Source organism: Rhineura floridana, chromosome 6 (assembly GCF_030035675.1).
Source record: "Rhineura floridana isolate rRhiFlo1 chromosome 6, rRhiFlo1.hap2, whole genome shotgun sequence".
Lineage (NCBI taxonomy): Eukaryota > Metazoa > Chordata > Lepidosauria > Squamata > Rhineuridae > Rhineura > Rhineura floridana.
Window position 1 is genome coordinate 28,637,123 of NC_084485.1, and position 27,751 is coordinate 28,664,873.

Sequence of the window (27,751 nt, forward strand, 5' to 3'; positions counted from 1 at the left end):
TAGATTGACTGAATTTTCTCCCTTCCCCTGACTCTTTTTGTTAACTATTTCTTGAATACTTGCTGACACTGGGGAACTTGAGTGTTATGGTGACTGGTCTTGGTGAAGAGTGAGATTTTCTGGTTTGTGGTCCCTTGGAGTTTTGCTAAAACCACAAAGTAGACCCCTGAAGTCCACCTGTGATCTAAAGTGCCACCTTCTTAAACATTTCTGTATGTTGGGATCATTATCTGAGGTCCTATCCAGGTGCCCCCACCTCTGGAAGTTAGATGGGTAGTTACTGAACTGGTATTTATTGTGATGGCATTCTGATTATGGAATTATGTCCCCAGATATGTTTGCCTGGCATTAACTCTGCTATTCTTCAGGGAATAGGGTTCCAGTCAGTGGAGGTTGGTTGGTCCAATGTCAGTGGGGCAGTGAATCTGCTCTGGGTTTTAGTCCAAACTTTCAAGGAACTGTCCACAATGCTTTCAGAACTTTAGACAGCTCCTTGAAAGTTCATACCAAAGCCTGGAGTGGATTCACTGCCCTACTGACATCAGAGCCACCAGTCTCCACGGGTTACAGTTGTCCTGTTCTCCCAGACCTTTGGTAGTAAATGTTTGTGATCTAACAGGGTGTTTTCTGTCGTGGCTCTCAGACTATGGCTTTCTCTCCCCTCAGAGGTGCACGTGCCCTATATGCTATGGATTTTTAAATGGATTTTAAAAATCCGTCTCTTGCAAGCTGCTTTTTCCCAAAAGGCTTTTTCTACAGAGTTCTGTTAAAAATATATAGCTCTGTTTAGCTGTTTTGTTAGTCTTTTATACTTGTCACCTGGTCTATTAAATAATTGTTAATGCTGCTGCCTTTATTAAGTTGTGTTAGTGTTTGGAGTAAGAGCTAAAAGAATTCAAGACTTGCTAGATTGCAAAGCTGCAGTCAGGGCTTGCTCTCTTCACTGATGTATAGCTAGAGCGGAGAGGAGGTTGACTGTGGCCTTCTAGAAGCCACGTTAAGCCACCCCCTCCAATAAGCCAGCACTCCATATGTCATTGGACTCCAACTCCCAGTAGTTAGCGTGGCCGATGGTCCAGCAATGTCTGGTAGGTTACATGTTTCCCAGACCTAAATCACATATACAGCAGAGGCCTTCTGAGATCCCAAATCCCAAACGCTGCAATCTTTTCGGCGCCAGGTGAAAACCTTTTTATATTCCCAGGCATTTTAATGTGTACTATTAATATTTATTGATGTATTTTGCTGCTGCTTTGATTATTTTTGTTTACGTCTGTTTGGTTTGATTCCATTATATTATTGTATTTATATATCTTCTGATTGTTTTATTGTTATGTACACAGCCCAGAAAGCCCTTGGGCTTAGGGCGGTATATAAATTAAATTAAATAAATAAATAAAATAAATATTGGGCATCTACTATATTATGAACAGGCAGCATATAAATTTTATAAATGATAAAATTTTATTTGCTATTCTAAGCTTCATTTTTTGTGTTGCTTTAGTTGTTAAATTGAGTTGTTAGCTGCCAGAAAGGCCCCTGCAACAACATGCTTTGGCAATATATCATGGTAACATGTCCCATCCTTCTAAGCAATGCAGTATTTGGTTCTGTATAAATAACTTCCTGTACATCTTTTTCTCCCTCCCTTAAAAGCAAATCCGCTCTGTTGAAAGGTACATCAGGAAACTGGAATTTCATATAAGCAAGGTAAGGGTTTATATTTTCTGTCTGCAAGGTTTATGCTAAGGTATAAACAAACATCAGTAGAGAATACTTTGTGCTGTACCTTGTTTGAAGGGAAACCACATTAGGTGCTTTCTTGAAAGCCACAATCACTTTCTTTGCAAAAGGAGGAGACTTTTTTTCAATGGCTCCATTCAGAGGGATGACTGAGCAGAGCCCAGGTTTAGCCTGTAGAACAGGTTTGTATGCCCTGCCAGCATATTTGGAAGAAAGAAGAAACTGCTTGAGGTAAGAGAAGGGAAGAAAGAAACCATTATCAGCTCTGTAAAAGAAGGTGGCAGACCACCTGCCCATCTCTCTTGTGCCTGGAGATTCCAAGAATAATTTTTCTTCTGTAAATTGTGCTGGTTCTGTGTTCATGAGGGCTAGTCTAATTTTTCTTCTGTAAATTGTACTGTTCTGTGTTCATGAGGACTAGTCTGATTTAAGACCAAAAGATGGCTCCCTTCCTGTTATATTCAGCCCAGGATAAATTGTTAACAATGTACCATCCTCCACAGTTCAGTTAACAGCAGAAACCATCTCTGTCAAATGCTGAATTCTGATGTCATGTAAATGTTGTGTAGTCTTTTGGATATACTGGCTGCATTGCCTATGGTGAAGAAATTTGAGAAAGAAGAGGTCTTTTCAGCAGCTGTGTTGGCCATTACACTTTTCTGCACTTCTCTGGCTTCCACTTGGTGGTGCTAAGACTAAATATGCTTGTAAACGAGCACAAAGCAGCGTAGCATAATGCCAAGCTTATCTGTTGTGCAAAGAAGTTTGTGTCAGATGAGTAGAATTTCTCCTGACATTGACAGGACTTGAATGTGCTTTACTCTTGGAGACAGGGTCTGATATGTTTAAATAGTGCTCAGAAGAGCTGCTTTGCCGGACTACTTTAGAGAGCCAAACGTACGATTTGTTCTACATTATTTTTGTGGAGCTTCCTATTGGAGGGAAGGTAGTTTTTGTTGGCATGAATGAGAAGCATGCTTTCATTGAGGGGTTATGGATTTTGTTGGCCTTAAAATTAGAGCAAACTGTGTTTAAAGGCTGCTTGTTACAAAGATCCGGTTGTTTCTCGTTGGCATACATTCATGTTACTCCTGTATGTCATTGAATTTTGCAGCAAGTATAGCTTCCTGTTGCATGCCAAATTAATCCCTCCTTATTGCCGCATCTCTGAAGCTAGCCTTTATTTATGGGTGTCTCTGTTGGATTGGAGCATGGACAGTCTGCTAAGTTGCCTTAGGCAAATTACTATCTTTTCATCCAGCCAAACTCCCAGGATTTTTGTGAAATGAAAGACTGGTTCACACCTTGTCCTGTCCTCGATGTATTTACCTTTGCCAGCCTAATGCTCTTTAGATGTTTTCGATTTCAACTCTTATCTGCTCAGCCTGTTGTGCTGGCTAGGGGTGATTTGTGTTGTAGTTCAAAACATGTTTTGAGCACCAGATTGGTGAAGGCTTCTCTATACTTGGCAAGATGAAGGAGTGAACCGTGGTTCTCCCAGTTACATGTAAAATGAAGAGTATAAACTGATGCTTTTGTGGTTAATCTTCCACAAAAACAACAAAAAGGGGTGGGCAGATTGCAGAAGTGTCCTAGCTCAGTGATAGAGCATATGCTTTGTATGCATAATGCCCCAGGTTCAGTTCCTAGCATCTCTACCTTTAAGGATTTGGGGAAGAACTTTACCCCCAAAATGTGGTGGCGCTGCCTGATGGAATAGACCAGGAATGGCTAACCTGTGGCCCTCCAGATGTTGTTGGACTCCAACTCCCATCACCCCCAAACAGCATGGCCGATGGTCGGGGTTGATGGAAACTGTAGCCTGGCAACTCCTGGAGAGCTGCAGGTTCCCCAACCTTGGGGTAGACACCAACGTTTTGATTATGTATAATACAGGTAGGTACCCTGCAGCCTTCAGCCTAATTTTAAAAGCTCTCTGCTAGTTATTAGATCTCTGACAAGATGAATCTGTCCCTTCCCCAGCACCCTATTGGGCAAGGGGAGAGAGAAGGGGATGGCAGGGGAAGAAAAAGAGAGGTCATATTGCCCATTTCCCACCCCCCGACCCACCTGCCACTGACTTCAGCCTCTCCCACAGTCAGCTTGCAGCTCCTGACAAGGGATTTGACAGAAAAGGTTGCCCGCACCCCTGCTGCATAGGGTACCTTCATTTGTTCAGTGTGGAATGGTAGGGTGGTCAGGTTGTCCTACTTTGAAGGGATGGTCAGTCCAAGTTCAGTGTAAAGATAAAGATGCATAAGGGAGAGCAGCAACGGCCCAGATGTTGTCCACCAACAGTTAGACTGAGCAAGCACGCAGGTCACTGTTTACAGTATCCCCTGCAATGGTGGGATGTGTTGTTTTCCTGTTTAAATGTGTAGTAATTTTTTCTGCATTTATATTTATAACTATGATTTAGCATACACAAATTTTATGTAGAGATGTATCCTCTTTTGCCTTCTTTGTCGGTGATCATCTTTCTTTGGCAATTTGTGTAGGTAGCCACCCTAGTGGGTGAGGCCTATGCATATTCTGTGTGCGAGTAGGGAACATAAGAACATAAGAAGAGCCTGCTGGATCAGGCCAGTGGCCCATCTAGTCCAGCATCCTGTTCTCACAGTGGCCAACCAGGTGCCTGGGGGAAACCCGCAAGCAGGACCCGAGTGCAAGAACACTCTCCCCTCCTGAGGCTTCCGGCAACTGGTTTTCAGAAGCATGCTGCCTCTGACTAGGGTGGCAGAGCACAGCCATCATGGCTAGTAGCCATTGATAGCCCTGTCCTCCATGAATTTGTCTAATCTTCTTTTAAAGCCATCCAAGCTGGTGGCCATTACTGCATCTTATGGGAGCAAATTCCATAGTTTAACTATGCGCTGAGTAAAGAAGTACTTCCTTTTGTCTGTCCTGAATCTTCCAACATTCAGCTTCTTTGAATGTCCCCGAGTTCTAGTATTATGAGAGAGGGAGAAGAACTTTTCTTTATCCACTTTCTCAATGCCATGCATAATTTTATACACTTCTATCATGTCTCCTCTGACCCGCCTTTTCTCTAAACTGAAAAGCCCCAAATGCTGCAACCTTTCCTCGTAAGGGAGTCGCTCCATCCCCTTGATCATTCTGGTTGCCCTCTTCTGAACCTTTTCCAACTCTATAATATCCTTTTTGAGATGAGGCGACCAGAACTGTACACAGTATTCCAAATGCGGTCGCACCATAGATTTATACAACGGCATTATGATATCGGCTGTTTTATTTTCAATACCTTTCCTAATTATTGCTAGCATGGAATTTGCCTTTTTCACAGCTGCCGCACACTGGGTCGACATTTTCATCGTGCTGTCCACTACAACCCCGAGGTCTCTCTCCTGGTCGGTCACCGCCAGTTCAGACCCCATGAGCGTATATGTGAAATTCAGATTTTTTGCTCCAATATGCATAATTTTACACTTGTTTATATTGAATTGCATTTGCCATTTTTCCACCCATTCACTCAGTTTGGAGAGGTCTTTTTGGAGCTCTTCGCAATCCCTTTTTGTTTTAACAACCCTGAACAATTTAGTGTCGTCAGCAAACTTGGCCACTTCGCTGCTCACTCCTAATTCTAGGTCATTAATGAACAAGTTGAAAAGTACAGGTCCCAATACCGATCCTTGAGGGACTCCACTTTCTACAGCCCTCCATTGGGAGAACTGTCCGTTTATTCCTACTCTCTGCTTTCTGCTTCTTAACCAATTCCTTATCCACAAGAGGACCTCTCCTCTTATTCCATGACTGCTAAGCTTCCTCAGAAGCCTTTGGTGAGGTACCTTGTCAAACGCTTTTTGAAAGTCTAAGTACACTATGTCCACTGGATCACCTCTATCTATATGCTTGTTGACACTCTCAAAGAATTCTAATAGGTTACTGAGACAGGACTTTCCCTTGCAGAAGCCATGGTGGCTCTGCTTCAGCAAGGCTTGTTCTTCTATGTGCTTAGTTAATCTAGCTTTAATAATACTTTCTACCAGTTTTCCAGGGACAGAAGTTAAGCTAACTGGCCTGTAATTTCCGGGATCCCCTCTGGATCCCTTTTTGAAGATTGGCGTTACATTTGCCACTTTCCAGTCCTCAGGCACGGAGGAGGACCCGAGGGACAAGTTACATATTTTAGTTAGCAGATCAGCAATTTCACCTTTGAGTTCTTTGAGAACTCTCGGGTGGATGCCATCCGGGCCCGGTGATTTGTCAGTTTTTATATTATCCATTAAGCTTAGAACTTCCTCTCTCGTTACCACTATTTGTCTTAGTTCCTCAGAATCCCTTCCTGCAAATGTTAGTTCAGGTTCAGGGATCTGCCCTATATCTTCCACTGTGAAGACAGATGCAAAGAATTCATTTAGCTTCTCTGCAATCTCCTTATCGTTCTTTAGTACACCTTTGACTCCCTTATCATCCAAGGGTCCAATTGTCTCCCTAGCTGGTCTCCTGCTTTGAATGTATTTATAGAATTTTTTGTGGTTGGTTTTTATGTTCTTAGCAATGTGCTCCTCAAATTCTTTTTTAGCATCCCTTATTGTCTTCTTGCATTTCTTTTGCCAGAGTTTGTGTTCTTTTTTATTTTCTTCATTTGGACAAGACTTCCATTTTCTGAAGGAAGACTTTTTGCCTCTAAGAGCTTCCTTGACTTTGCTCGTTAACCATGCTGGTATCTTCTTGGCCCTGGCGGTACCTTTTCTGATCTGCGGTATGCACTCCAGTTGAGCTTCTAATATAGTGTTTTTAAACAACTTCCAAGCATTTCGAGTGATGTGACCCTCTGGACTTTGTTTTTCAGCTTTCTTTTTACCAATCCCCTCATTTTTGTGAAGTTTCCTCTTTTGAAGTCAAATGTGACCGTGTTGGATTTTCTTGGCAATTGGCCATTTACGTGTATGTTTAATTTAATAGCACTGTGGTCACTGCTCCCAATCGGTTCAACAGCACTTACATCTCGCACCAGGTCCCGGTCCCCAATGAGGATTAAGTCCAGGGTTGCCGTCCCTCTGGTCGGTTCCATGACCAACTGATCTAGGGAATAGTCATTTAGAATATCTAGAAACTTTGCTTCTTTGTCATGACTGGAACACATATGCAGCCAGTCTATGTCCGGGTAGTTGAAGTCACCCATTACTACCACATTTCCTAGTTTGGATGCTTCCTCAATTTCATATCTCATCTCAAGGTCTCCCTGAGCATTTTGATCAGGGGGACGATAGATCGTTCCCAGTATTAAGTCCCTCCTGGGGCACGGTATCACCACCCACAACGATTCTGTGGAGGAGTCTGCCTCTTTTGGGGTTTCGAGCTTGCTGGATTCAATGCCTTCTTTCACGTATAGAGCGACTCCGCCACCAATACGTCCTTCCCTGTCCTTCCGATATAGTTTATATCCAGGGATAACCGTATCCCACTGGTTTTCTCCATTCCACCAGGTCTCGGTTATGCTCACTATATCAATGCTCTTCTCTAAGACCAAGCACTCCAGTTCTCCCATCTTGGTTCGGAGGCTCCTAGCATTAGCGTACACGCACTTGTAAGCAGTGTCTCTCTTCAAGTGTCTTTGGCACTTGTGGTTAGGCCTGTGGTAATTTTGCTCTTCTGAATTTATATCCTGTGCCCCTGCTCTCACAATGCCTACTTCTAGGCCTACCCCTTTTAAAATTTCATCATTTCTTTGGTTTTTATCCCGGGGGGGGGGGGTTTATTCCGAACCGGACCTTTCTCAGCTCCTGTCGGGTTTCCCCCCTCAGTCAGTTTAAAAGCTGCTCTGCTACCTTTTTAATTTTAAGTGCCAGCAGTCTGGTTCCATTCTGGTTCAAGTGGAGCCCGTCCCTTTTGTACAGGCCCGGCTTGTCCCAAAATGTTCCCCAGTGCCTAACAAATCCAAACCCTTCCACCCGACACCATCGTCTCATCCACGCATTGAGACTGCGAAGCTGGGCCTGTCTGGCTGGTCCTGCGCGTGGAACCGGTAGCATTTCAGAGAAAGCCACCTTGGAGGTCCTGGCTTTCAGCATCCTACCTAGCAACCTAAATTTTGCTTCCAGGACCTCACGGCTACATTTCCCCATGTCGTTGGTGCCAACGTGCACCACGACCACTGACTCCTTTCCAGCACTGTCTACCAAACTATCTAAACGACGGGCGATATCCGCAACCTTCTCACCAGGCAGGCAAAACACCTTGCGGTCTACACGCCCATCACACACCCCACTGTCTATGTTCTTAATGATCGAATCACCCACTACAAGGATCCCTCCACCCCCTGGAGATATATCCTCGGCACGAGAGGATAGCTGCTCATCCCCCAAGGAATGGGTCCCTTCTAAGGGATCATTTCCCTCTTCCTCAGCTGGATGCTCTCCTTCCCCGAGACCATCGTTGTCCATGATAGCAGGAGAGCTGTCATCGTTGGAGTGGGACACAGCTATAACGTCCCTGAAGGCCTCCTCCACACACCTCTCTGCCTCTCTCAGCTTTTCCAGGTCCGCCACCTTGGCCTCAAGGAAATGGAGTCGTTCCCGGAGAGCCAGGAGCTCATTGCACCGAGAGCACACCCACGACTTCTGTCCAACAGGCAGATAGTCGTACATGCTGCAGGCTGTGCAAAACACTGGAAAGCCCCCACACCCCTGCTGGCTTCTTACCTGCATAGTTTTGTTTAAGGTTTATTACGTCAGTGGGTTGGAGACTGCGGTTTAGTTGAGGTCAGGGAACAGACGGGCAGAGTGGGGGGCCCTGGCCTCCTTGCCCTGCTGCTGAACTTGCTCTGCTGCTTAACTCGCCTTGACGCTTCGTCAGCTGGGGCTCCCTCTAGCTCGTGGAGCAGGCTCCCTCGCTAGGGTGCTCTGACTTTATATGTGGGAAGGCTTTATATGGGGAAGGCTCACAAGCTTGAGGCTCACTGTTGTGATTGCGTCTGCTTGTCCATTTGCTATACAGGCCTGTAACGTTTTCACATCTGAGTTGTTTACTGCTGATGGTAACACCAGTGCTTCCAATGGCAATAGTGTCCTAACCAAAGAGGTTTTTCACTTGTGGGTATGTTCAGTTTAAGACAGGGTTGATAAAAATAAGTTTAAAAAAAAAAAATAGAATAAAAAAAACCTTAAATTGGATTTTTTAATTTAAAAGATTTCAAAAGTTTCTTAAAACAATTAGTAAAAAAAAGCCTAGGTCAAAGATATCATCATGAATACTAATTATACGACTTCTAATTATATTCTGTGAATATGTTAACTGCAGTCTATGTAGATGGGAGATAACCTGATCAGTCCTATTCTGCAGGCAGTGTACATGAAGTTCTCTCTCTCTCTCTCTCTCTCTCTCTCTCTCTCTCTCTCTCTCTCTCTCTCTCTCTCTCTCTCTCTCTCTCTCTCTCTCTCACACACACACACACACACACACACACACACACACACACACACACACACACACACACACACACACACACACACACACACACACACACACACACACACACACACACACACACACACACACACACACACACACACACACACACACACACACACACACACACACACACACACCCTTGTCTCTCTCTCTCTCTCTCTCTAAGTGCAAAGAGAGAGAAGGCAAATGAACAGAATTTGGGGAGATGGAGTAGGAGTGAACAAGGAGGCGACCACTGAAGTGGTCATCCAGCTCATAACAGCAGTAACCTCTTCTGCAGGTGTAGAGAGATTTTTTTCTTCCTTTGGACTAATTCATTCTAAATTGAGAAATAAGCTGGGAACTGAAAAAGCACAAAAGCTTGCATTTCTTTTCCAGACAATGAACAAGACATAGGTAAAGAAGAAGACTGGCTTAACTGTACTACCCAATATTTTACATTTCTTATGTTGACTTGGTTCAAATTGCCTAACTTTTATTTTTTAAAGAACTTTACTTTTACCAAAAAAATTGAAATAGTTAACCGTTCAAAACTCCATGTGCATGTTTTGATAATACTGTTTGTTGAAGAAGATGATTAATCGGGAAGAATAAATAATTTTATTAGTACAATTTAAAAGCCTGTTTTGTGGTGGCGATTCTGGCACATCATGACAAAAATATATTTATCAATTGAACAGTTGGAGCTGGTCAATCTCCTGAATGATTTCACAAGTTCATTTGGCTTTAGTACTAAAATGACAAAATTATCATCCCATTTTTTGATGAAAATTACTCTGAAAAAAACCAGAATAATTGCTTAGTGTGTACCTGGTGTGTATCTAATGAACCTGCATCTCTGAATATGTTTTATATTAAACAATAATGTACTTCTACTAAAATGATTAAATAGAATCTTCCTCACTAGTGATTTAAAACTGTTTTAAATAATTAAATCTGAGTCCTTTAGAGAAGCAATTAAAATCAAATCAACCCTGCTTCAAGAATACCTGAACTTGTTTTTTCCTTCCTGAAGTATCAATGAGCATGATCTAGTCAAAGTTAATATTTCCAATTCCCATTGATTTTTTTTATAGAACAGAGCATGTGCCTGACTTTGCAACTGAAAGAGGACATGGGATTGTAAAATTTTAAACAAACTAAACCCCCACAGTCCATTAACCTGAATCCATTGATTTTTATTTTCTTTGTAATGATTTCCTGTGCAAGATGTAGGAACATAGGAAGGTGCATTATACCATCAGATCACTGGTTCACCTAGCTCAGTGTTGTTCACACTGACTGGCAGTGGCTGTGTAGGCTTTCAAGCTGGGGAAATTCCCAGCCCTACCTGGAGAAACCAGGGGCTGAGTCTGGTACTTTTTGCATGCAAAGCATTTTAATTATAAGGAGTTAACATTACTGAAATCAGTGGGATTTTTTTTTTATTCAAACAGGTTGCAATCTTTTTACCCCCCCCTGTACTTTTTTAAAGGTAGAAGAATTATATGAAGCTTACAGCATCCAGTGCAGACTGCGAGATGGTGCTTCAAATATGAAACATGCCTTTTCCTTATCCCCTTCCACGAAAGCGTCAAGAGAGAGCCTCGTAGAACTTTATAAGAACCTCCAAGAGTGCACGGAGGTACAATTGCTTTTGTGTATTTCAATTCTTTTTTCTTTTAATCCACAACTAAAGAAAATAGACTGAGCACTGAGTATTCTTAAAAGATGCCCTTGTAAAATCTGCCTGGAGAACAACTATTACATTTGTATTCTGCACTACTAAAGAGAATGCTTTGAAATATGGGCTTACATCACTCATATTGGCTTCATGCCAGTGAGTTTGCAATGTGATCAGTATTAACATGGACAAGGGAGTTGAAAATGTAGATGTTTGAGGCATGTCTGCACTACTAATGTAAGTTTCCTTTATACCAATCTAACTGTCATGTCTTCCCCCACATATTCCTGGGAGTTGTATTTTGGTAAAACTGCTGAGAATTGTGTTGGAGATCCCTAGCCTACCCCTTAATGGAACTACTGTTTCAAAGGTTCTCTGGGGGAGATGTTAAACAGGTTTCCCAAATCTTTCCCAAATCCTGTCTGTTGTAAGCAGACAAAACACATTAAGCATTTCTTGGGAACAATAATAAAGGAGTTACAAGCCTACCAGAAGAACTTTTTTTCTTTTAAAATGTCCAGGAATTTTTTTACAACTGCTTTTTGAATGGCTTGCTTTGGAGTAGGTGAAATGGTAATGACGTTGCTACTTCCTGGGAAGGGGGTTTCTTTCCAAGCTTGTTGTAGATCATAAATCTGCCAGCCCTTGCCTTTTCCATCCATGCTTATGCTGGGATGAGTCCAACAAGTAACTAACAGTCATGAACAAGCTGATGCAAGCTGGTCATTTTAATGCCACATTGTGTTCACTGTCACTGTTCAATATTTTTCTTTCAGGATATGTGTCTGATAGAGGGGATTCTTGAAGTGCATTTGGGAGAGTTTCAGTTGAAGATGAAAGGTAAACCAAACTTGTTTACTTAGGGGTGTGGTATTGGTGAGATTAGTAGGCATGAAGAATAAACTCTGGATTCAAGAATAAGATTGTTGCATCTCTTCTCTTTTTTTACCCCCCCCTTGAGAATAATACAGTGGTTCTTAAATAGGGATGGTATCCATTGGTCAGTGCCGATTCAAAAGCTTTCCATTGACCTAACAGGTGGCATCAGTTTGAGTTGGTTCTTTGTCTGCTATTTGTTGCTTTTACTAGACGGATTCCTCCCCCCAAAATTGATATTAATATTGATAAATGAAAGGAAATATTGGTAATTGAAAGGAAATATGGATAAAGGAAAGCAGTTCCTCCTCCTCCTCTGCTGTAACTGAAGATGGTCAGTTTTCAAATTAGCAAGCAGAGACTGGCTGTTTTCCTTCTGGAAAGGAAAGGAGAGGAAAGCAGCTTTCAGTGCCCCCTCATCCCCCCCATCTCCTCGGCAAGCCTAGAGTCCTTAACATGGGCAAGACTCTATGCTTGCCTTTTAATCATTTAACGGGTTAACACTACAGAGATGAGAAGGCAAGGCTATAGAGTCTTGCCCACAGTAAGGACTCTCTAGGGCTAGGCTTGTCCTTTAATCTCTATTACAGGCTTGGCTTGCTTCCTCCCGCTTAGAGTTTGGATTATTCTAGTCGAGTGGGGCTGGGAGAGAGAGAGGGAGAAAGAGAGAAAGAGGGAGAGAAAGAGGGGGAGGGGGAGGGAGACCTGCTGTGCTGTGATTAAAGTCAAGAAACAAACAATATATTTGAGTGGAAAAAATCCAGTTTTGGGGGAAAGCTGCTGAAGTTCGAAGCAAACAGGATCACTCCATAGAGATGGAGAATATGTAGACCTTTGAAAAATCTGGTGCTAAATCTGACTTCAGCAGAATTCTTGCCCATCCCTATTCTTAAACAAGTCATTAGCTTCCGCTATAGGTGTTGTCAGAGATTATGCATACTGGCTTTCTTTATATTTTCACTCTCACTCTCATTCATGTACACATCCACACCCACCCTTAACCAGTGTCCTCCTGACTTCACATTCTTTTCTCTTACTCTGTGCAACTCAATTATGTGAATACAATTCCGTTGTCACGCTTAGAGACAGAGATGACTCTATCATTGGGCAAAGTGAGGCAAATGCCTCAGGCAGCAGATGCTAGTGGGTAGGCAGCAGCATTGAGGGGCTGGAGAACAGAGGTCTGTCCACCCTGCTCCTCTAAGCTAGCTTGCTGTCTTTAAGAGTAATGGACCATTGCCAGTGCTGAAGTAAATTTCAGTTTGAATATATGTGAAACGGGTGTGTGTGTGTGGATTTTCTCCTTCACTTCGGGTAGCAAAATGTCTTGAGTGGGGAAGGCATGGAAAACAAGCTCTCTACTATCATACTGTCCACAGAATTGCCATCACGTTTCTTGACATGTTCTTCTGGGGAAGGACCATAGCTCAGTGGCAGGAGCATCTGCCATCTACCTAACATGCAGAAGGTCCCAGGTTCAGTCTCCAGCATCTCTAGGTATGGCTGGGAGAGACCCCTGTCTGAAACCCTGGAGAGCTGCCACCAATAAGTGTAGACCAGTCTTTCCCAACCAGTGTGCCTCCAGATGTTGTTGGACCACAACTCCCATCAGCCTCAGCCAGCATTGCCAATGGCTGAGGCTGATGGGAGTTGTGGTCCAACAACATCTGGAGGCACACCGGTTGGGAAAGGCTGGTGTAGACAATACTGAGCTAGTTGGATTGATGATCTGGCTTGGTGTAAGGCAGGTCCCTATGAAACTGGATCTTCTGCCAGTAACTGAACAACATCAGACTGCTTTGTATTATGGGGGTTGTTATTTGTTCTATGGTATAATTTGTTTACTGGTGTTTTTAATAATGTTGTAAATCATTTGGAGACCTTTGGGGAACAAGCAACTAATAAGACCAACAAAAACACCAATAATACTTTTGAGCCAAGAGGCAAACGCTGTATGGGTGGTTCTAGTAGTTGCTATACCAAAAGGGCTGGCTCTGGGCTTCTTCTTTTTTTGAGGGTGGGCAAAGCTCAGCAAAGTGCCCCCCAGTAACCTCCCTCCTATATTGGTGGGGCCCCAGGCTTACATGGTGGTGGCAACAGTGATGAGTGCCAGGCAGCTCTGAGCCACTCTTTAGATGTTCCATGATGCCTTGGAGTAACACAGAATCAGTGGCACTGTGGAAAATTGCAAAAATATAGTTAGTTGTTGCAATTGTTGTTTCAACTGTTTGGTTGCATTAACTGCTTAATTTTTTTATGTTTTTTTATGAATATTAGAAACTGCCCTGTGGTCTGATGGATGGAAGGTGGTCTGCAAATATCAATAAATAAACTGCTCCCATGTAAAAATCATAAAATGGCTCAGAGCAGGACTGGGGAATAGTTTCTAGCCAGCAGACTACAGTAGGGCCCCACTCATACGGCGGCTTACATTCCGGACCCCCGCTGAAAAGCGGAACTCATTGAATATAATGGTGCGCGACGCCTGAAAACCGCCGTTAAAGCAGAACAAGCGCCATATGAGTGGGGCTTTAGTCTAATTCCGTCTAATTGAGACCGCCACATTAGCAAAGTGCCGTAAAGCGAAGCGCTGTAAAGTGGGGCCCTACTGTAGTTGCTTTGGTCTCCCAACCCCCTGCGGATGATTTTAACACATGAGCTGAGCCATCTACCTCTTAGTTGCCTGATGACACCATGAGGTCAGGTGCAACGTTTTCCTTAGCCTGTGTGGTTTGAAATCAATGAGGGCTTTGCAAGTGCCGATGATCAGCTGCAAAGGCACTGGTGGTTAGCAGGGCCTGCAAAGCCCACTTTTGGCAGGGAACTGCATCCACATCTGACATCGTATATGTGATTTAGCTGAAACTGCCTTGTGGGGCAAATGTGGAGGCTTGCCAGGGGAAAGGCCATAGCTTAGTGATGGAGCATCTGCTTTGTATGCACAGGTCCCCAGTTCAGTCCCTGGCATCTCCAAGTAGGACTGGGAGAGAATCTTGCCTGAAACCCTGGAGAGCTGCTGCCAGTCAGTGCAGATAATACTGAGCAAAATGGACCTTTGGTCTGATTCTGTAGAAGGCAGCTTCCTGTGTTCCTAATCGGGCCCACAGGCCAGAGGTTCCTCACCATTGCTTTAGGACAGTGGTTCCCAAACTGTTTTCCCTGATGGACCTCTTGAAAATTGCTGATGGCCTTGGCGGACCACTTAATGATTTTTCTCCCTGTTATAGCAATTTGTAATGTGTTGTGCTAGGTGCTGTATGATTTTTCATTTTATTTTTATTGCTTCTTTTACTAATATATTTTATTTAATTGCATTACAATTTTCATTCCATAGATTTCAAATTGTAATACAATAAAATGCAATATAAGAAATAAAAGAAGCATTAAAAATACAGTTAAACATCAATATGAATGTGTAATGTGGACATGCCATGGACTACCTGAATGAAGCTCACAGGTCCCCTAGTGGTCTGGGAGCCCCTGCTTCAGGGTGTTCAAAGCAGCCTTGTGTCTTTATCCTCCTGTTGTGTCAGGGAGTGGGGTGCCACTAAAACCAAAAGTGAGTTGTTGAAGACCTCATGCTACAGAGAGGTCCATATACCTTCCCACTGACTTTGAAAAATGAAAAGCAGCCAGTGGAGAAATGCAGCCTGTCCCTTTTGGGAAGAGGGTGTGATTTTGAAAAAGAATGTGCTGGCAGGAGAAGGGTTGAGAACACACTCCCCACCTGCCCTTCTTCTTGTCCTGGTTGCAGCCTGCAGTGGCTGCTTTTCATTTTAAAAAAATCAAGGGAAGCTATATGGAGCCCCCTCTCTGTAGTTTTGATCCTCACTTGGTCTTAGGCAAGCTCTCAGGAAGTTGTCTTTTTATAAGAAATTTCCGGGTCTGTGCTGTGATCTGGAGCATTTATTTACTGCTGGAACATTTGTTTACTGGAGAAGGCCTCTTAAAAAAAAAAAAAGCTTGCCACCAGCCACCACCTCCCCATCCCAAATGATTTGCTTGCCCATAAATCTTCCTTGTGGCATTTACTTGAAAGGCTGGTAACCAGAACTATTTTGAGATCTCCAACAATTTATGTTAACAGCTTCTTTTCTTGGAGTCTATGAGCGTTAACAAATTCCTTCTTTGTTTTGTGTTTCTTTCCAGGGTTGGTGGGCTATGCACGTCTCTGCCCAGGGGACCAGTATGAGGTATAGTATTTAGGAATTCTATTGCGAGATGTTGCTTTAAGTTGGGGGAAGGGCTGTAGTTTGCTTTGTTTGCAGACAGCCCCAGTCTGAAATCCTGGAGAGCCACTGTCAATCAGTGTAGACTAAGGATAGGGAACCTTTTTGGCTCCCATGGCCCAGATCCAGTGTGACAGCTGGGCAGGGCCTACCTACCTGTTAATCACCTGATGTCAAAATGACATCAGGGTTAGTTATCCTTTGAAGTCCTGATGTTGGGACTTCAAAGAACATAGCAGCTAGCAAGGAGCTGCTAAAAGCAAGGGGAAAAGCTTGCTTTTAGCAGTGCTTTGTTGCCTGCTATGTGCTTTGAAAGTGCGGGCATACTGAGCAGAGTTTGAAAGTGCAGGCAAATGAGAGAGTTTCCTGCAGGGACTGGACCAAGCAGGATTGCCCTCCCCTCTCATCATCAAATGTACAGGGAGGGCAGTCCAGCTTAGCTCTGGATTCTTGCTTTGTGCAGCACTTCAAAGGCTCCTGACGACCTGCCGGTTGTTGGGCACTTTGGAAGGTGCACCAGGGGGATTTGGCCAAGCCCTGTCCTTACCTGTGTGATGTCAGGTGTAGGGCGCGTGGGAGTGGCTTGCCCAAAATGGTCTTGCGGGCCAAATGGGGAAGCTTGGTGGGCCATGATTTGTCTGTGGGCTGGAGGTTGCCCACCCCTGGTGTAAAGAATACCAGGCTAGTCAGCCCCTCATCTGAGTTGGTGCAGAGCACCTTCCTATGTCCCTGTAAAGAGAAATGTAAATGCAGGATGCTGTTAAAATGGATTTAGCCTTCAGAACACTGAATAAGGTTGTTGCTTCTTGTAGGAAAGAAGAGAGCAAAGATATTTAATTTTTTTTAAATATGCTTTTAAATATTTAATATGCTTTTTAATATATTTTAAACCTTTTTTAAAAAAGATGTTTTTAAAGCTTTTTGAAAAATTGTTTTGAAAAATGTTTTGTTTTCATATATTTTAAAGCCTGTTTTTATGATTTTTAAAGTGTTTTTAGTGCTTTTGTTTGCCGCCCTGGGCTCCTACTGGGATGAAGGACAGGATATAATAATAATAATAATAATAATAATAATAATAATAATAATAATAATAATAATAATAATAATAATAATTGAACCAAGCCATGGCCATAGCTTATTGCTTGTAATAATCATTAAAATAGTTCGTTGTTTAGCACAATACTTAACTCTCCACACTTCACATCACTAGGAAATACCTCCTGTGCAATACCCAAATTCAAGGTGGTTTGAGAGCCAACTTAGATGATACGTTTAAAAGTATTAATGAATGTATGTGGCTTGCCCATTTTGGGCAAGCCACTCCCACGCGCCCTACACCTGACATCACACAGGTAAGGACCATGATCCATAACCCTTTTCTCCCCTTCAAAGTTTTTATTTTCCTAGTAAGGGTTGGTGCCATTGCAGTGCAGTTTTGATAGCATGTCTTCATATCCAGGAATTCACTGAATAGTTAAACTGTGGAATTCACTGCCACAGAATTTAGTGATGGCTGCCAACTTGGGTGGCTTTAAAAGGGAGTTGGGCAAATTCATGGAGGATAATGCTATCAATGGCTACTAGTCATGACGGCTGTGTACTACCTCCAGTACAAGTGGCAGTATGCTTAGGAACACTAGTTGCTAGGAATCACAAGTGGAGGGAGTCTTGTTACTCTCAGGCCCTGCTTACATCCAGCTTGTGGGCTTTCCCTGGGCCTCTATTGGCCACTGTGAGAATAGGATGCTGGACTGGATAGGCCTTTGGTGTGATACATCAGAGCTGTTCTTATGTATCTTTTTTTGGGAATCCCACAATTTTTAATATACGGCCCTCCAAAAACCTCAGAAATCTTGAGACACATTTATAGCAAGATTATGTGTTTCTTTAGGTGTTTGTTCGGCTGGGTCGCCAGAAGTGGAAGCTGAAAGGCAAAATTCTGACACATAACAGGCAAACGTGGGATGAAGAGGAAAAAGTTTTCATACCCAACCTCCATGAGAAGTTTGAAATCAAGGTAGTAGCATGTGTTGACTCTTGTTAGCAAAACCAGTTGCTAGCTGCATGTTTCTCCCTGAACCGTTCTAACTTTATAGCCTTTGCTGTTTTTAGATTGTGAAATTTGATTTTAGACTGATGTTTTGTATTATATTGTATTTTATTGTATCTATGTTCACTGCCCAGAGAGCTATTACTAGTCGGGCGGTATATAAGTTTTAAAAATAAATAAATAATAAATAATATAGCTCTTTGCAAGTGCCCTAAAATGTTTGGTTCATTGAACCAGCCATTGCTGCTTCTCCTTGACTTTCCTTCACATTTTATTTCTTCTGTGAGGCAATCTGGTTAACTTGGTATAATACATAGAATTAGTGAAATTCTGGCATTTGACTATCAAGAACTGGCAGAAGAGATTGTATTTATAATGGGGGGTGTAATGGATAAGAACGTGTGAACTAGCTCTGAATGACTGCAGGACTGGGTCCATCAATTACATGACATACTTTGGCTTGTTTGGTACCAAAATAAAGTGGCAGGTCTTCTTGTCACTCTAGTTTGAATTGGTGACAGGAAGAGGTCCAGTCGCCTGCCCAGAATTGCACTTCCAAGAAGCTTGCTTGCAGAGTCATATAGCCGTTGCCTGTCAGCCCACCTGTCAGTTACCTGGCATGTGGTGAATTTATCTTTTGTGAGCAGTTTCTTTGTGCCACTCAAACTGGGCAAGTGATTCACCTTGCCAATTGTTTTGAAACAAGTTCTCCTCACAACTCGCACACACAAGACTGTGTTGATTAGGCTCTCACTGGCATGCAGTGTTCTGTGAAATGACAGTTTGTCTGAAGCTTTCAAACTCTTTTTAAGAACGGTTGCAACACTCCTTACTTGCTGGCAGTGTGAATGTTGGGGGTGGGCAGGGCTATACTTGGAGGAATTCCTGATCTCTCTCCAGCAGAGCTTTTGGAAATGTGTTTAAAATGTTCCTTTCTTTCCCCTTCCCTCCACTGAAACCATGGTGAGAGGTTAATTGAGATGCACTGTATAAATATTGTAGGAAAACATGCAAGTCTTGCATTATGCCAATGAAGATGAGTCATCGCCTCCAAATTCAGGGAAGAAGCGAAAGATTTGTCTTTTGTGCTGTTGGCAAATCTCAATCCTGCACACTTAAGACTCTCTGCTTTCATTAGCCCTTAACATTTTAACCACGTTGGGTTGACTTCGTGTGTGTCTGTGTGTGTTCATCAGTTCTCTCAAACATAATTGGATCAGGTGATAACATACATCAGGGATTGCCAATGTGGTCCCTCCAGATGATGCTGAACTACAACTTTCATCATTCCTTTACTGTTGGCCATGCTAACCAGGGCTGTTCAGAACTGGAGTTCAACAACATCTGTAGGGTACATTGGCTACCCCGATTTACATGTATTAAACGACTGTTGTGTATTGGTGGAATCTCTGTTTACCTTTCATTTGAGGCTGGATGCATATTTAAAATAGGACTTTGAGTACACATGTGAATCAGCCCTAAGGCCCAACTTGCATGTTGCCTTTTAATTTTATTTTCTGAGATGGTAAAATTAGCACATAGTATCTTTTTACCACCTGAGTGTTAGGTGGGATACATTTTATATGCAATAGGTCCAGTGTGGGTGGAAAAACCCTCAAGATCCATATTAGGAGAAAACACAGTCTATTCAAACATAGCATGTAATTCCATATCTGAGTCTGCATAACCAAGCAATGATGGTAAGCACCCATCGGGTCCAGTAGGGCAGATGGTAGGGAGACAAACAGTAAGTGGAGTCTGAGCCAATGACAGGCAGAGACAACTAATTCTAATTTTGTACCCATCCGCCTCCCTGTTGAATTTTGCAAGGGTAATACTGAGACTAAGGAGGAGGAAGCTGAAGGCAGTGCTACCCCCTTAGATGGGTTATTGCTGTAAGAAAAGAGGCAGGTGGGGCCTGGTTTAGGGCAGACTGAGGTTAGTGGGTCAGTTGTCCAATTAGCCCTATTTTATTTATTTATAAAAGCATTTATGTACTGCCCTCTCACAAGACATCAGTGGTGTACACCAACATAACACTTAAAAGCAACACAAAACAATCAAAACGGCTGGCTATTCAAAAAACATTTTTAAACAGCTGCATAGGCCTATTGATAAAAAGAAGTCTTCAAGAGACTCCTGAAAGTCAAAGGTGAGGATGTCCGTTGAATCTCTGCTCAAAGAGCGTTCCATATTATGGAGCTAGCGCATCCACTGAAACCAACAGCTTGCTTTTGTGCTGTTTTCCCTGCCACTCCTCCCAAATCCCTGCTACTACATGATCCACTAGAAAAGACAATAATGCTGGGGAAAACAGAAAGGAGTAGAAAAAGAGGAAGACCAAGCAAGGGATAGATTGATTCCATAAAGGAAGCCATAGACCTGAAGTTACAATATCTGAATAGGGTGGTTCATGACTGATGCTATTGGAGATCGCTGATTCCTATGGTCGCCATAAGTCGTAATCAACTTGAAGGCACATAACAACAACAAAAAAGGAATGAAACAAAAGCAACACATAGCTAGTTAGTCCATGTCGTCTGAGGTCACTGGCAATAACTGGAAGCTTAAGCATGAGCCCATGAGAGAATATTATTCATGTTAGTTGGGTTGTACTTCTACTTTCAAGATGGTGACCCAAAGGGAGCAAGCATAAAGTAACCTCATGTACCTGATTGTAATATTTCTTTGTATGGTAGTGTTTCTTCACATTGTGTATATGGCTAAGGTAATTACTCTGCCCTTCCTCCCTCTAAGCCCCGGACTACTATTCTGGCAGCATTAAGGAATTGTGCATGCACACTCACCTAAGTCGGCTTGAGGCTGCTTTTTCTGACTCACCCTGCTATTTTTTTTGCAAGGGTTGAGGGTTCTACTGTTGGCAGAGACCCGTTATTACCCTATGCTACCTTCCTCCCAGGACCCAGCTTATAGAAATAAACTCTGCTTTGCCATAATCAAAGCAGGAAGTTCTTGGATTAGAATGATGCTTTGGTCTATATGGAGCCACTTACTGTCTGGCACAGTGCCAACTCATAATTCCTCCCTGTAACCCTTAATCTTGGTACTTCTCTTTGGATGTCTTAATTTCATGCCCAGAAGTGCCTAGCAGTTCTCAGGCTTACCCAATGCAGCACTGGGTGCTCATGTTAAAAGGAGGGAGCATAGCGAAATCTAGCCACAGTAAGAATACAGTGCACTGTCCTCAAAGTGCCTGAAACGTCTCTGAGCAGGAAAGCTTGAAATAAAAATACAGCACCAAAGCAGCCGAGGTCAAATAACTTTCTCTGTGTAGGATACAGCAATGTACAGTTTACACTACAAACTTCTATATCAGTTAATCTGTCACAGCCTCCCTCAAATACATATAGTTTGGTGGAAGTGATAAGAACTGTTAGGAGTTCCTAACTCCCTTAATAGAACTACAGTTCCTAGGGGCTCCTGGAGAGAGAAAGTGACTAGCTTTAAATATAATAGCAAATAATAAGCTAACTGTGGATTGCTGTGAATTAGCAGCATGCTAGTGCAGACTGCTCAAATTGCTTGTGTCCTGCTCCTTGCTTTGCTGGGTGGAAACAAACCAAAGTCCTGGCTTGACGTTGGCTGGTTTGAATGTACTACTAAGCCAGTGCTTTGCTTTGTTTTCTTATTGGTGTGACACAGGGAGGAGTGGAGCAGATGTGACTTGAGCACACCAGGGCACTCCTAATTCATGAGCCACAGTTTGTTTAGACTAGGGAAAAGCTGTGGCCCTCCAGATGTTGCTGGACTCCAGTTCCCATTATCCCTGACCGTTGGCCATGCTGTCTGGGGCTGATGGGGGTTGGAACTATGGGTTCCCCATCCCTGGTTTAGATGATTGCTTACCATTTTGTGCAAACTAGGCCACTATTTCTACAGACTTCAGGTATGGCTTGCATTGAGTCTTTTGGGAGCAAGCTGCTGTGCCACAAATTTATCCATTTAGGACATAATCACCTCAAAAGTGTGCTTGGAGATGCATGAGAAACATTTTGATTAGGGCTGTGCAACCACTCTGGCTGGATCTTGAGCCAATTTGGGCTGATCCAGGATTTGGCCAGAGCAGGTTGAGGCACCCCAAGGTCACCTGGGTCAGCCCACCTGGAGCAACCTGGGGCTGTCAAATGAGGAGACAGTCGGGTGGAAAGGAGATGGTGGATAGAAGGAGACACAGACATCCTGCCTGTATCTCAGTCTCCGACCTCCTGATTCCATCTCCTCCTTCCCTTCCCCAACTTCATATTCTATTAAGATTTTACACCCTGATTAAACAGGCCCCCAGTTTGGTTCTGGGTTGGCTCCAGATCATCTTGGGTCAGACTGGGGCTGTTCTGGAGCACCAGATCAGGCCCTGAACCAAATGGGGGACTCTAATTTTAATATTGGCCCCCACTTGCTTCAGAATGTCCTGTAGGTATTAGTACCATACTGCAGAAAACACATTTCATGTAATCTCATGCACATTCTACCTCTTTCCTCAGACAAATGTTTGGTGGCATGCAAATAGCTACCCTTGAGTCAGCAGTCTTGGATGATAATACCATGTGCTTTTTTCTTTCTTTTTTTGTCAGGTCACAGAACTGCGGGGACTGAGTACCCTGTTGGTTGGCATGGTGACGTGTGACAGCATAGAGTTCTTCACAACTAGGCCTCAGACCATCATTGTGGATATAACTGAACTGGGCAGCATCAAACTTCAACTGGAGGTCCTCTGGAAGTAAGTACACTGATTTTGCATGCTGACTGCTAGATCACAATGTGTATTGTATAGCAGGGATGGCCAGGTGGTAGCACAAAAAGTGGCCCTTGATAAGTCTCTTAAGAAAAGGCTGTATAATTGATTGTATTTGTGAGTGTGAGAGAGAGGGGGGGAGAGGGGGGAGGGGAAGGGAGAGGGACGTATGACCGTGTTTGGATGTTCATATGTCATATAATTAAGCTGAGACATGCATGAGCTTTTTGACCATACAGTGTCCGCAGTTCCTTCACTCTTCCCTTTGCCACAAGCTGCAATTAGAGCCTGGAGCAGAGTATTCCCAAACCCTCTTTGTGCCAGGCTGTGTGTGTGTGTGGGGGGGTAGATTGGGTCAGGATGTCCCTCCTCCCAGCCCTGTCTGTCACTGGGCAGATGCTGCCTGCGAAGTGATACCAGCATCATTCTGCTGGCATGGAGTTCCCCCTTCCACCTGACAAAAATGCAAATGGGTGAAAGTTCCACTGCCTGCATCTCCGCTGCCTGCTAGCAGAAAGTCCCATAATAAGGCTTTCCAGCAGCAGGGCTGAGCTGCTCCAGGATCCGCTCTGCTCCATCTCATAATGGCATCAGGCCCAACTGCTGTGCCAGGCAGGCAGTAATCTGCCTGCTCCCCACCCCACACTTTCCACCCTGCCTGCTATGTGCAGCAGAGCTGTAGATGCAGCAGTGGCCGTGTTTATGACATTCATACCCCACCTCATTAGCCAAAAAGACTCTCAGAGTGGCTCACAAAAATCAATGTTGACTTGGTAAAATCCCAGTGGGATGGGGAGGTGTTTGAATAGCTCCCAAACCCTCTAACTATAGTTTTCTATTTTGCCCAAAGTGGAAAACTATGGCTACCAGCTTTGATACAAACCGAAATATTAAACTATTGAAATTGGTTTAATATCCTGGCTTGTTCTGAAACTGACAGCCATAAGTTTGCCAGTTCAGGCTATTTTTGTAATTATCCAGCCAATGCACCAGAATTAATTGAGTGCTTACCTGGCCAATGCACCAAAATGTATTTGGGGATCCAGTCAAGATTCAAATTTTCTCATTAACAACCCAGGGAAACAGGAAATGAAGCATAACCAGTGATAAAAATGATCAGACTCAAGATTGTAGCTGAAGTGAATCAATCAATCTATTGGTGGACAATGCTTCATTTAAGGCATATTATTTTCTTCACATAGAATATAGTTGTGAAATGTGAAGAAAATAAAGCAGTTTAAAGCAATATAATATAGCAATATAGTACCTTTAGAAAATATATGGATTAAGAACTGCATAAGAACAGCATTATAATTGCATTGACAAAGCAATCATTGGTTTTACTTATCCTGATTAAGGATGGGTGAAGATTTCAATGTAATTGGAAATGGCATTGGACTTCCTGATAATTGATAGAGCCGCTATCATTGTGGACTGATCCTGAAACCTGCTTTTTCCGAAACCAGATTTTTACCACATCAAATATAAGTTAAACTGATCAGCCTGCTATGCTTGCTAACTGAAATTGACAAGGTGAAGGGATGGAGAAATATCTCAAACTGATCAGCCTGTCTTTGCTTGCTAATTCCCTCTCTGTCTCTGTCTCTGTCTCTGTGTCTCTCTGTCTCTCTGTGTGTGTGTGTGTGTGTGTGTGTGCACGTGTGTGTGTGAGCTGCATTCGGCAGAGAGGAGGCACAGCGACTGTTCATCAGCAGCAAGTGGCTGCATTGCAGGTGGTAGTGGCATGCACCCCAGGCAGCATATGGGCCAGCCAGCACCAGCAATGGAGGGAGGGGAATGGGAGGGAGGAACAGGGTGGGTGAGTGGTGGGAGTATGGAGGGACAGACAGGCACACAGGATAGTGGGGTTTTCCTCCTTGCCTTTGCAAAAGGGAAACAGCCGGGTCTCTGCTTGCTAATGTGAAAACTGGCCAGCCTTGAACACCGCAGAGGAGGAGGGGGAGGAGAGGAAGGTGATGCCGCTTCCTTTTCAAAATATTGGTATTAATATTGGGGTTTTTTTAGGAGAAAACAACGAATAGCAGACAAAGTATGAACTTGAATTGATACTGCCTGTTAGGTTGACAGAATGTTTTTGAAGGGCAGCGGCCAATGGATCTCACTGTTAAACCTGATTGGCGATTTGGCCTCCTAACTTCCTCTAGTCCCGCTGATTGTGAAATAGAGTTTTAAAAGTTTCATACCATATCCTAATTCCTAAGTTTCCTAGCTCAGTTTGCATTTTGAAATCAAATTCATAATTTTCCAGCCACACCTCTGAGGGAGCATGTGCAAAAGATTTAGATAGGCAGTAAGGATAGAATGTGTGTGTTTGTATGAGAGAAAGAGAGATTCCCTGAACACTTACTATATTAATCAGGCGCACCAGAAGGGTAGAATTTCCCACCTTTTTACATCAGTTTCATTGCATACATAGGTTGTGGTAATCCATAGGCTCTGTCTTATGTGGGTTCACTTATCTGGTAGAAAGTATAATTGGGACCTCTCCTTTTTCCAGCATTTCCTTACTTGAGTCACTTTGATGCATTCCATTTTCAATCATAATGTTGTGATTCTCCATTCACTCGGGCACTGTTGCTATTTACTACTTTAGCATTTTGGTTCTTTAGCATCTTATGCCGATATTATAACGTTTTCCAAGATGCTAAAGTCTCATGTGACTGTCGCTGAGGGCCAGCAAAAAGTTCCAAGCACCTTACACAAAAGCTTCATAGAGTTGGGTGCTTTCATTCTCCTCATCTATTTTAGTCCATCATGGCTGCTGCGCAGTTTGCTGAAGTCAATGCATGGTCCTGGTTAACATGACCAAAATTGCAAGCAATGGTTAATAACAGCAAGCTTCCTAGTTTAATCGTGGATCTTGTAAAGGGAAAAGTGAACTTGTTCCATTTTGCAGGCAAAAAAACTTGTGCATATTTTGTCTTAATAAGCCAAGATGGATTGTCTGAATTAGCTCAGTATGTCAGTGCATACTCTTATACCTCTTTGGGGCATTTTATGTGCAACGTCCGGAATGCAGGCATCTTGTATTTGAATGCATATGAACCCATTACTCCTAAGTGGTGCCAACTGGATTATAACATCCCACTGAGGCCTCTGGTCAGTGTGTGATACAAAGTACACTTCCAGCTCCCAGGCTGTTGACTGGAGAACAGAGCACATGGAAGGTGACCATCTCTGCCATATAGTGAATCTCGTACTCAGAAAGGGGGTCAAATTATACTGGCAGTGCTCTTTCTCCCTTCTCACCTGCAGACCAAACTCAGCTTAGGTAGTTGCAGCTGCCTTGCAACATCCCTCAGCTTTATCAATGCCTCTTCTGGAAGAAAGAAAGTTTGGGAGGAGAATCTATTGTCCCAGCCATGTTGCTGTTTTTCATTCTTCTCTCTTTTTACAAACTTCTGAGCCTCACCGTTGGTGGCATTTCTGCCAGCAGCTTTGTTCTGGCCTCCATTTTAAAATGAACTTTTCTGGGTGGACTTGATGCTCACTTCTCTAGCTCACTGGTAATGTCTATACAAATAATGAAGAATGGATTCCATGATTAAACACTGCTGAAAATGAAAGTTTTTAAGACAGCACAATAAACATTTGGCCGATGCCCAAAATTAAGGGATGGGAAGGCCGCCACCTGAAACAAACTGTTTATATGTTCATCAGCTTTCCCATGTTTGAATCTTAACACGATGACCTTAAATGTGTGTTGTGTATCGTTGTGTGTCAAACTCCTATTGAACCATTCCAGCATAATCACTTGTCTCCTGCTTCAAAGATTCACCAACAGAGTCTGGGACTAATGGTCTTGCTTTTTAAACATTTTTAGGTTATCTTTTTGTAAACTTTTTGTGATGAATGATTTGCTATTAAAGATGAGCTTGAAATGCTAACATTGGCTAATGTTCTCTGTTGTGCAAGGCATATGAACGGATTGTTTTTAAAAAAACTGTTTGAATAGAAAAATGGCCTTTAATCTTTGTAAAAGTCTAATTTGGAAAGCATAAGAACATAAGAAGAGCCTGCTGGATCAGGCCAGTGGCCCATCTAGTCCAGCATCCTGTTCTCACAGTGGCCAACCAGGTGCTTGGGGGAAGCCCGCAAGCAGGACCCGAGTGCAAGAACACTCTCCCCTCCTGAGGCTTCCGGCAACTGGTTTTCAGAAGCATGCTGCCTCTGACTAGGGTGGCAGAGCACAGCCATCACGGCTAGTAGCCATTGATAGCCCTGTCCTCCATGAATTTGTCTAATCTTCTTTTAAAACCATCCAAGCTGGTGGCCATTACTGCATCTTGTGGGAGCAAATTCCACAATTTAACTATGCGCTGAGTAAAGAAGTACTTCCTTTTGTCTGTCCTGAATCTTCCAACATTCAGCTTCTTTGAATGTCCACGAGTTCTAGTATTATGAGAGAGGGAGAAGAACTTTTCTCTATCCACTTTCTCAATGCCATGCATAATTTTATACACTTCTATCATGTCTCCTCTGACCTGCCTTTTCTCTAAACTAAAAAGCCCCAAATGCTGCAACCTTTCCTCGTAAGGGAGTCGCTCCATCCCCTTGATCATTCTGGTTGCCCTCTTCTGAACCTTTTCCAACTCTATAATATCCTTTCTGAGATGAGGCGACCAGAACTGTACACAGTATTCCAAATGCGGCCGCACCATAGATTTATACAACGGCATTATGATATCGGCTGTTTTATTTTCAATACCTTTCCTAATTATCGCTAGCATGAAATTTGCCTTTTTCACAGCTGCCGCACACTGGGTCAACATTTTCATCGTGCTGTCCACTACAACCCCGAGGTCTCTCTCCTGGTCGGTCACAGCCAGTTCAGACCCCATGAGCGTATATGTGAAATTCAGATTTTTTGCCCCAATATGCATAATTTTACACTCGTTTATATTGAATTGCATTTGCCATTTTTCCGCCCATTCACTCAGTTTGGAGAGGTCTTTTTGGAGCTCTTCGCAATCCCTTTTTGT

The 27,751-nt window shown here is 43.2% G+C and overlaps 1 protein-coding gene across 27 annotated transcripts in view; it reads left to right on the forward strand.

The window, feature by feature from the left end:
* RIPOR3 (RIPOR family member 3) overlaps positions 1 to 27,751 on the forward strand; it is a 177,747-nt gene that overhangs the window by 111,397 nt on the left and 38,599 nt on the right. For all 27 annotated transcript variants that reach the window (XM_061631275.1, XM_061631279.1, XM_061631276.1 and 24 more), the window contains 6 exons: positions 1,657 to 1,710; positions 10,652 to 10,801; positions 11,617 to 11,680; positions 15,866 to 15,909; positions 17,837 to 17,962; positions 22,588 to 22,733. In XM_061631275.1, the coding sequence (XP_061487259.1) occupies positions 1,657 to 1,710; positions 10,652 to 10,801; positions 11,617 to 11,680; positions 15,866 to 15,909; positions 17,837 to 17,962; positions 22,588 to 22,733 (584 nt within the window). The remainder of the gene's footprint in view (positions 1 to 1,656; positions 1,711 to 10,651; positions 10,802 to 11,616; positions 11,681 to 15,865; positions 15,910 to 17,836; positions 17,963 to 22,587; positions 22,734 to 27,751) is intronic.